The sequence below is a fragment of the Bos javanicus genome, chromosome 15 (assembly GCF_032452875.1).
Source record: "Bos javanicus breed banteng chromosome 15, ARS-OSU_banteng_1.0, whole genome shotgun sequence".
NCBI lineage: Eukaryota > Metazoa > Chordata > Mammalia > Artiodactyla > Bovidae > Bos > Bos javanicus.
The window spans coordinates 31,794,896-31,806,136 of record NC_083882.1 but is presented as its reverse complement, the minus strand read 5'-3'; the positions used below and the strand labels follow the sequence as shown (position 1 = coordinate 31,806,136).

At 40.4% G+C, this 11,241-nt stretch overlaps 1 protein-coding gene across 6 annotated transcripts in view; it reads right to left on the bottom strand.

The window, feature by feature from the left end:
- Positions 1–318: 318 nt before the first annotated feature.
- The window catches only part of TBCEL (tubulin folding cofactor E like), a 66,383-nt gene continuing 55,460 nt past the window's right edge, over positions 319–11,241 (bottom strand). For all 6 annotated transcript variants that reach the window (XM_061440616.1, XM_061440612.1, XM_061440617.1 and 3 more), the window contains one exon: positions 319–4,299. In XM_061440616.1, the coding sequence (XP_061296600.1) occupies positions 3,981–4,299 (319 nt within the window). In that variant the 3' untranslated portion in view covers positions 319–3,980. The remainder of the gene's footprint in view (positions 4,300–11,241) is intronic.

Genomic DNA, 11,241 nt, shown 5'->3' with positions numbered 1-11,241 from the left:
CATCTAAATGAGATTCTTACTAAAAAAGGGGATGCCAAATATCTCAAAGATGGGTTTTTATTTTTAAAAGAGCATGTTAGAAGTATAAAACTTTGCTAACAAAAAAGTAACATTTCCTATGAATCTTTGTTTTGCAGCTTTAATCACTAACTTTGACAACATGCCAACTAAATTTCTTAAGCTGATCAGATCCTTACCAGCTTAGGCCCAGTTCCCTAGAGGACTCAACCAGAGCACTATCGTCAACTTTTTGATATATAAAAATAAACATGTACTTTGACGACACAACTCCAGAAAAGAAAAATCAGAACACAAAGAGAAAGTGGACTTGGATTTTTAATTTTTTTAAAGATTATCTCTCTCTATATATATTAATAAAAAGTGCAAAGAATAGACCTTCATGTTTAAATTATATTCTAAAATAAAATATATATATTTCCATTAACTGCAGGAGACAACTGGCAAGTAAAGAGCCTGAGAGAGTCCAGTCCCTCTCCATCACTACAGTGGACACGTATTCGAAGGAAGCACCTATGAAAAATAGAGTGTTCACAACACACCTGGTAACACAGAGAGCTTCTGAGTGTTCTTGGAAGCAGTTGGTTTGCATTTGCAATCCAACATGAAATGAGGGGAAAAGTCAAATTCATCAGTGGAAAGGACGTCGCTTAGAACAATCTATTATTCTGTATTCTGTTTTATTTGCCCTGGAGCCTAGCACCTCCCATGGAGCAAGCCACCGTCAACACATGGGCTCCTGAAAGCAGTCACCTGCGTGCCTCAAATGGTGACATGTTACTGGTGTAGCAAGTCTTCCCTGTTCATAACACTGCTGATTTAGCAACATAGCTACAACATTTGGTTAGAATTGAACTTTCCTTTCTTTTTAAGGAAACAAACTTTTAAAACATAGCATCATAACATTTGGCTCTGTTACATACAGCTCATGTTTTGGGCTTATTTTCACCAAAAGGTCTTAAAGGAACAAGGGTTATATAATATCTGCTTTCTTAGGCATTTACAGTCACGGTGGCAATAGGTTACAGAAACAATAGAAACTTTCAATAAGGAAAAAAGATACATGACTCTGAACTTTTTTTTTTAACGCAATGTGGGATATTTCAACAATTCAAATTCAAAAATTTATTTCCACTGTGGTTTCAGCAGCTCCATGCCCACATGAAAAGGATGCCTCAGTTTTGACTTGGTTTTCTTTCATTACTCCTTTCCTTTTTCATAACTGAAAAGAATTTCTATTTTAGAAAAGGTATGTTCTATACACTGTGCCTGTAGCAACATTATCTGTAATACTGGCTATGACAGAATTTTGCTTCATAAATGTCAATGATATGCTCTCACTGAATCTGGATGGAGTTAACATTAAAACACAGATAAGCTACAATCAATTATGCATAACTTGTTGACTCAAAAATCCATGGTCTCTCTTCTCCTTCTTTTTGGCCTGTTATAAAAATAATTTTGGTTACAAGTGTCTACACAGCACCAATTTTATTTCAAGAGCAGCATCTTTACTCGGCCACCCAAATAAGTCTACATGTATACATGCTCAAACAGCTTTTCTCATTTACTTCCGTTCTGTAACTCTAAAAGACTGATAATTGCATTAGATCTTGTCTCAATCAAAAATCATTTAGCAATTATTAGAACCATCAATTACAATGTCCCCCAAATACCCACGGCCATTGAATTAAATGAGAAGTTCCCTTGACATGCAACTGTGTAATTGGAGAATTAGGCCTGCAGCTGATGGGCACTGTGTTCTGTAATAGCAGAAGGAACAAGTCTCTAATAATAAAAAAGCATTTTCATAAAACTTTGTCATATATAAAATATCTTATTAATTGTTACTATTTCACTGATGATTAAAGCGTAACACAGGTGTTCGCTCTGCTTTCTGCTGTGAGACAGTCGTGGGTCATACAACCTTAAAAAATAAGAGCTCATCTGTTTCCCAGGCTGACAAAAGCGACGGGCTCAATTACACTGTTTCTCTCTCACACTCATTTGCACTCACACACACGTACACAAAGCACCCACAGTTTTAATTGTCATGACACTGTTGCCACACTTTTTCCCACCTCCAAAAATCTGTCAGGAAAATGTGATTGCAAAATAATTATTCTTGTCTATACCCCACCTGGATCTCCATTGTTCATTTTTATGATTTTGAAAGATAAAGTCTGCAGCAGCAGGAGAGCTGGCCTCATTCATCTTCCTAAACCCTTTGGTTTCCACCTTCAACATTACGGTGAATGTAGATTTGACTCAGCAAGCCTGGGTCAAAGGCTTTACAGATACTGAACCTGAAGTGCATTAAGAGAATAAACATCTGCTATTGTGGCCTAGGATGACTGAAAAAGTAGCAATAATAAACACAACTCTGTATCTGAGAAGGGTTTTACAAGAGTCATCTAAAAATTTCGTAAGAAATTAAGAGTTTGTAGAAGCAATGGAATCATGTAACAAAGGTCAAAAGGTCAAATGCAATCAGATAACAATTACATTCTTTGAAAAATACTTCATGTGCACATTTTCTGCCCCAGTGGCACTAAGTCCTTCTCAAGTCTCCCATCAGTAAACACGGTGGATCCAGAAAAATATATATCAAAGGAAGAGACTACACTGATTAACAAAGGAACAGAAGAACAAACCAAAAGATGTCAGAGCAGGTAAGGACTACCTTTTAAAGGGAAGTGCTTTAAATATGATTGTGCAAAAAACATAACTTGGAGGCAAATCTGAAGTTTTGACACTTACACTTTACTCAGAGATTAGTCAGAGCTGTTCTCCTGTAGGGGCAACTAAGTTGAAACATAAAACAAAAAGAATTGTTTAATTATGACATCACAAAATCCCAGGGAAGAACTGGCAATCAAAGATCCCTTTGATGAAAATTTCCCACTTTTTCTAATGCAAAGTGCGAGAGCAAAGACTTCAAATGATGCCAGGCAGGAAAGTCACGACACACTTTCTCCCATATCCCCTCTACGTGACTCCCTCACGCATACTACCAAGAGTTTACTAGGTAACTCTTAGCTCTCCTGGCATGTATATCCATTGCACTATTGAATTCTTCATAAAGTCAGGCCTCCATTCCCAATAAAGTAATGAAAAAGATAGATATGAAAAAAATACATTCAAAAAGCAAAGAACTCTGGGATTTGACCTATCTCATGTCAGTAATGGGTGATCTAGTGGGGGAGGAACATTAAGACCGGGACAGTCACACACAGAGCTCAGACTGCTCGTGCCTGCGCTTCCAGCAGCCCATGTTCCCTCATGGACTCTTCTTCCAGACCCTAACAGAACTAAAGGTTCCAACTGAGTACCTGAGATCAGAACCAGGTTGAGAAACGCTTGAAACATGTGACATTATTTCAAAAGGGAGAAATGAAGAAAAAAACTTACCCAAGTTGAGAAATGAGAAGTTAGGTACAGACAGAATAAAACTATTGGGCAAACGTGCAGACACAAGTCAAAAGGAAAAACTGAACTCAAGAAGGAAAGGAGAGAGGGAGGGGAAAATGGAAGAACTGAGAGAGAGACATGCTGGCCCTTCCCGGAAAGATTCCTTGTCTCCTGATTTAAGCGCAAGATGCCCTTCTGGGGGGACGCACTGTTCACACCAGCGTCACAAGTGTACCTAAGTGGTCATGACGACCACGTGGTAGACAGATCCCAGTGAACACAGTTAGAAGTCGGTGCTGCCCAGGCATCTCTCATGAGGGTGGGCACAGGGACTGGGGATGTGGCCAATTCTGGTGGCAGAGCCGAAGGAATAGGTGGTAGAAAATACCAAAAACAGCCCCCTAACCCATTTTAGAGGGAAATATACAAAACCCCCCAAAACCTAAACAAAACAAAACTAAGCAAAACAACCTTCTCCCTCCTGAAGAAAACCTCACGGAACAAATGCCCTGCAAGTCCTAATGTGTGTGTTCTCACAAGGCTGGCGGAGATTATTTTGTCTTGGATTCCACAAAAATTTTGTCTCCATCCCTAATGCCAAAAGAATGCAAGGCTCGAGAGCTGTACTTCATTTCCTCTGGGCCAAAGGGCGCTTCATGGTCCAAATAGTAGAGAAGCATGTTGCTTGTGGGTAACTGAACTAGAGTTTTTAATTGTTTCTTTAGTTCTGCAACTGTTTGGTCCAGACGAATGCTCATCTCTTCCACCTGGTCGTTAAAGTGGACTTCCACTTTCGCACTGCTCTGGGGCCTCAGGTCCACTTCTGCCAAAGGCTCCAGCTTCCCATATTTTGTAATGAGTTCATGATACCTAGAAGGGAAAAAAAAGAAAACCAAAACAGTGATACCTAAGCCACCAGCGCAAGAACTACTGACTTCTTCAGAACTACAGGTAAACTACTGTTATTCTCAACATCTAATATCCTAGTCTAATATTATATCTGCTTACCTGTCTACCTATCTACTGTGAGTATGTGGAATCTGTGATCTGACATGGTTGTCTCCTTGAAATCTCAGTAAAACCCCATCCTTGCAGAGAGGGGGTTTCTTCTAAAGATGGCTATCATGCCTGCTGCTAATAATTATGAAGGAATAGGCTTAGAGAGGAGAGGAGAGGAGAGGAGAACCTAATAATTATGAAAGAATAGGCTTAGAGAGGAGAGGAGAACCTAAAAAGGTAGACACTACAAAGGTTACAGACAGAAGCCTAGTCACTCTGTAGAACCCACTTGCTTTGGCATCATCACCAAGGTGTGTAGATACCTAAGCCCGTGTTTTTGGTAATAGCTGGAAAGACGGACATAGACCAGCAGTTTCTGACCCCAGAGAAGCCATAACTTACAAACAAAAACACTGTTGTAAAAAACAGTTGTATATTAGCTATTAACTCTGATTTTTCAGTGATGCTTTGTTTGAATGGTCCTGCCTAGCCTAGTTGACTGTAATATAAGGAGTTTGTGGAAGAATCAAGAATATGTTCTGGTAAAAAAAGTGGTAAATGAGGGATACAAGTTCCCTGATCAAGGCAGGAATTAAGAGCCAAAGATACTAGGAGGAAAGTGAATTATGCAGGTGGGACCAGGGCCTAAGAGGACAAGTTTCCCATGTGGAAAATCTTGTCTCGTCTGCCAGCTTTGGAGAATGTAGGTTTGATCTCCCTGTGGATGCTGAGCAGTTTTCTACAAACCAGAGAGGGAAAAAGTGCTGAAAAAGATCTGATATTAGCTTTACTATAACCAAGATATACTGAGGTTAATTCTGGATCAGAATACAGTGGTCATAAGCTTGCTACTCCCCCACATTTTCCACCCTACTTTGGCTTTAACTCAGTTAAATCAGTGTTGTAACTAGGTTGGTAGGACACTGAAACTGCAGTAAGACCTCTGTGGTCAGGGATGGAGGCAATCATTGCCATGAAGTGGCTGCTGCTGCTGCTTAGTCGCTTCAGTCGTGTCCGACTCTGTGCGACCCCAGAGACGGCAGCCCACCAGGCTCCCCCGTCCCTGGGATTCTCCAGGCAAGAACACTGGAGTGGGCTGCCATTTCCTTCTCCAATGCATGAAAGTGAAAAGTGAAAGTGAAGTCAGTCGTGTCCGACTCTTAGCGACCCCATGGATTACAGCCTTCCAGGCTCCTCTGCCCATGGGATTTTCCAGGCAAGAGTACTGGAGTGGGGTGCCATTGCCTTCTCCGGGGATCAGGTAAAATAGCACTGGCCTTGGAGTCAGAAGATCTGATGTCAGAGTCTTGACTTATAATTAGTTGTGTGACTTACCAACTCACTCAATCCTTTCGTATCTCAGATTCCTCACTAGTAAAACTGGGATAATAAGTCTGTTCTTCCTACCTTATAAGACAGTTGTGAGGCTTATACAAAATAACAGATGAGTAAGAACTTGACGACCTCATGCGAAGAGCTGACTCATTGGAAAAGACCCTGATGCTGGGAGAGACTGGGAGCAGGAGGAGAAGGGGATGACAGAGGATAAGATGGCTGGATGGCATCACTGACTCAATGGACATGAGTTTGAGTGAACTCCGGGAGTTGGTGATGGACAGGGAGGCCTGGTGTGTGCTGTGATTCATGGGGTTGCAAAGAGTTGGACACGACTGAGCAACTGAACTGAACTGAAGAACTTGTAAAATCTAAGTCCATATACAAATAAGTATTAAGACTCCATTCCTGTTGCCTGGGACTTGTATTATTAAAACACACATACCCTTTAAAAAACATATGACTGAAATCTACTTAGGAAGGACTTCTTTGAAAAGATGGTGGTATGATGAAACACATTACGGAAATTTCTCCCAGATCTTGGACCCCAAATAATATTTTTTAAGGGTAAAATATTACCCCAGCAACTAATACAGAAAAAGAGGGAACAGTCTCATTGAAATAGCCCTTTAAAAGGAACCAAAAGCTTTGTGCTATGTAGTTTTGTTAATAAGCAAGGATCCTAATTCAGCCCCTAGAAGACATTATGGAGAAAGAAGGTAAGGAAACAAAACCCTTACCAAGGTCAGTACCTTTAGTGTACTAACCAATACTTTTAAATTTAGAGCAAATGGGGCTGAAGGAGAATGGAGTCAGCTGGGAGGAAGACTAAGGACATCCCTCAGGGATCAGAAGGCGCTACACCCCACTGCCAGTATGTCAGGATCTTAGCAAGGGGAAACAAAACAAAGCAAAATAGTCCACACAAACAAAAAGCAAAACTACCAGGACTTGAAATTTTCCAAGGCTCCAAATTAAAAAAGCAAAATGACTCAAAGTCCAAGGGTATCTTTCTGTTACCCAGTCTCCTAGCGTATGACTTCAAGTAAGTGAAACTAGGTTATGATAATTTAACAAAATCTTGGGAAAGATAGCAGAACCCAGGGGTCAAATAAAAGCTGAACCCAGTTCTACAGATGTTTTCCCTTCAGACTACAGGAAAGTAGATAGAATTGTAACACCCCAGACTCTCAGACTCTGTCCAGGAGGGACAAAATAAACAGTGGTGAGGGGTCAGGAGTTTACTTAGACCATGTTTCAGTACAGACATGGTCTAGAGAGCAGGACTCACTTTTAAGCATAAGCAAGAAGATAAGACAAAGAGGCAACTAAGCACATACCACACAGCAAAAGGAATAAAAGAGAGAAACTCATAAGTGAAAGGCAGAGGAGAACTCGATCTCAAAGAAAACATCTCAATGAAATGAAAATGCCCCACAGATACTCTAAGGTGCAGAAATTACTAAGTGCATTAATATCATAAAACAGGAGCTCAAAGATAAAGGATAAGCAGCAGAATGAGATGAAAAGCAAGATTTCAGCATCAGTGAAAGAGACTGAGCAAAATAATACATTTCCTACCAAATAAATAAATTAGAAAGCATGACCCAGGAATATTATACCTCACCAAGTTTTGTTTTGTTTTTTTTTCCCCAGAAATAAGCTTAACAAGCAAACTTAGGGAATATAGAACCCTCAATTCTTTTTGAAAAAGAAAAACACTAGTCAACAATGAGATTACAGAACTAGTGGTAAGCCCTGAATCTATTTAAATATAAAACTTAATATTAGAGCTGTATAATCCTATACTTATTTGTACTTGACATTATAGTCAACTGAATTTATCTCAAGCATAAACATATTTGTACACAAAATTATGGCCCATGTGCAGAAATTAGCCTACTTGTTACAACCGGTCAAGTCTACCTACAAATTAAATGACCTATAAATTAGAACACTCTAAGGTCTTACAGTTTTCCCTAACTCAACACGTCCAAAGATAATTCATTGTTGCTCCCCAACCTTATTCTCTTCTAGTCTTTCTTATCTCAGTAAATGGCACCAGAAACTATCTAATCATCCCAGCCAGAAACTGAACAGTCGTCCGGATTCCTTCCTATCTCTCTTCTCCACTTCTCCCACTCATCAATTGCTGTGTCATACTAATTCTATTCCTAAATATTTCATGAGTCTATCTGCATCTCTTTGCCCACTTGTCTTGTAAATTCAAGCCACTATCATTAATAACATGGATTGCCACAGCTTTCTTTGGATGCATAAGCTGGATGAGTCTCCTCAGTATTTGTTCCAACCTCATACTACAGAGATGAAAACTACATTTACCACCCTTCTTTTCAGGTGAGATTTAACTTTCATCAATCTCATTCAACAGCCCGGGGAGAGAGAGTGGCTCTAGCAGTGGGTGGGAACAGCTTGGTTAGAGGCTTCCTAATATCAGATGGTGGTTCACATAGTGTGTTCCTGCAGTCGATTCCCCTGGCAGCAGCTTGCTGAGCACCCCCTTATCTGGTGCTAGTGGAGGAAGCAGTGCCCTTGGTGGCCTAGTTCTGCAGTACCACTCTAGACAGAATCCCAGGGAGGCAGCCCTTCTTCAGATTCTATAACACCTTATTCCTTGTATCAAATCCCTTCTTCTTAAAACAGCTCATGTGGCTCTTCTTACCTGAATCTCAAATGATATTCCTTTCAATGGTTTCCCAAGACCTTACTTAGAGTGGCTCCCCAATTACTCTTGTCTATATTATAGCCAAAGTCATGGTTATAAAACACAAAGTTGACCACAATATTCTTCTCTTAAAATCACATAAGACACAGAGAATAATGTCTTAAGTCTTTAATATGATTAAGATGGGCAGAATTTTGTCCATTCCCAATCATCTCCATTCCCTGGTGTTATTCTCAAGATTATATCATGCTATGTGGCATAGTTGATCCTAAAATAGGGAGATTAACTGGATACCTATGTGCATGCTCAGTCGCTTCAGTCGTGTCTGACTCTTCACAACCTTATGGACCATAGTCCACCACGCTCCTCTGTCCAAGGGATTCCCCAGGCAAGAATACTGGAGTGGGTTGCCATGCCTTCCTCCAGGGGAATCTTCCCAACCCAGGGATTGAACCCACGTCTCTTATGTCTCGTGCACTGGCAGGTGGATTCTTTACTACTAGTGCCACCTGGGAAGCCCATTAACTGAGTGGGGCCTAATCATCAGATCAGATCAGTCGCTCAGTCGGGTCCGACTCTTTGCGACCCCAAGAATCGCAGCACGCCAGGCCTCCCTGTCCATCACCAACTCCCGGAGTTCACTGAGACTCATGTCCATCGAGTCAGTGATGCCATCCAGCCATCTCATCCTCTGTCGTCCCCTTCTCCTCCTGCCCCCAATCCCTCCCAGCATCAGAGTCTTTTCCAATGAGTCAACTCTTCGCATGAGGTGGCCAAAGTACTGGAGTTTCAGCTTCAGTATCATTCCTTCCAAAGAAATCCCAGGGCTGATCTTCAGAATGGACTGGTTGGATCTCCTTGCAGTCCAAGGGACTCTCAAGAGTCTTCTCCAACACCACAGTTCAAAAGCATCAAGCAAAGAAACTTCTCCAGCTAACAATAGAAGAGGAAGCGAGGGAGACTCCAAGCATGAGAAGGACCTGACATGACACTGCTGGCTTGAAGACGAAGGGAGGCACATGGAAAGCATGAGCAGAAATAGCATTAAGCTGCCATCCTGAACAAGCCTGAAAGGTGACGCTTCTCCAGAACCTCCAATAAGGAACACAGCCCTGTTGCCTGACTCCTTGATTTTGGCCTTGTGAGACCCTAAGCAGAGAACCCAGTTAAACCATCCTGTGCTCACACTTTTGACCCATAAAAATTGTTAACATAATAAGCAGACATTGTTTTAAGCCACTAAGTTTACAGCAATTAGTTATAGCAGCAACAGAAAACTAATACATTGATTATAAAAGTGTCTTCATGATTTCATTCCCATGTAACTTTCCAAACTTATTTTGTGTCATCAATATAACCACATCCTATACCTATTTTTCACTTGTTTAATCTTAAAATCAAGGTTTATTTATTGATTTTGAGGTAACGTCAGCAGAGTTTTGTATATGGATGAAAGCCTGGATATGGACTATAACAAATACTGACTCTTTATGCTATAAAAATGAAGAAAAAATATTAAAGTTGTGACTCACAATAACTCACTACATATACTGAATATGTAACCCTAAAAGTTACATAAGTGAAAATCATGATTTTAAGATAATATGTTTATCCCCAAATATCTTTATTTTGGATTATTGTTTAGCAAGGCAAATCAGTAGATACAAAAAAAAATCATGATTTTACAAAATGCCCAGTAAATTTTAGAAACCAATTTCTCAGTCCACCAGCTTAGAAATTTTATTCATTATTCAAAAGTTCATCTAAACAATGTCTGAACTATACCTGCATATTCTGTATTATCTGTGCTTTTCTTGGCATCATCAGCCCCAAAGCTATAGCCATAAGAGGTGAATGGCTTTTTTCTTCTCAAAGCTGTATGATTTCTGATGATTAAGTAGTCTTCAAAATGAATGATCTCAATTTATAGTCTACCAATCAGTACTTCTATCTGGCTATTAAAAAGTATTTAATATTTGTGAGTCTCACTCCTGAAGTGGGCAAAATGCTATAGGCCTACCTTGGAAGATACTACTGACAAGGATATACTGTAATAAGCAAATGCTAAAATGTAGTATATACTGTGTTTGTGTTCAGTAGTTCTGAAAACCATTCCCCCATGACCTTCCAACAGAAAATGACCAACCACAAGAGAAACAAAATTCACTACACACAGCATAAAGGCCAGCATGACCGCATGGGTAACTGAAAATGATAAATGGAAACCAAATGCTCGCTGCAACCTTGTGAAGAACACTACCCACAGACAAACTGGCATCGTGCTTTTTTCCTCCTTCTTATTAAATAAAAACACCCACAGAAAGAAAAGCTTCTTTCAACTTTAAGAGTCTTTGAATGGTGAGGAGTTAGAAATTAGTTACTTGTAAAGTGGGTTGTGGGTGGCACTAACAAAGTGGGGACTGGAGAATGAAGCCACGCTTAGTGGAGCTGGGGCTGGGCACTCCACTCCCAGTGCGCATAAACAAGCCTTCACACACGAGGGGCTCCTGGTCCACGACACACCTGCCTAATGGGACAGACACATGAGCATATTTTAGTAGCACGATGGTCAGGTTGGGAGAGGAATGTCCCTTTCTCCTTACTGCCTATTTTCACTCTTGATTCCTAAGATAGCTAGGAACATTTCCTCAGTTACAGTTCAGTCACTGGTCCAAGAAGCTAGAACAAAGACCTGGCACACTACTTGAAAAAGACTAGGTTTCCACCTTAAATCTCAGTCTGAGGGTAAGTTTATGAAAAACCTAATCCCTAAAGATGAACAGAGACAAAGG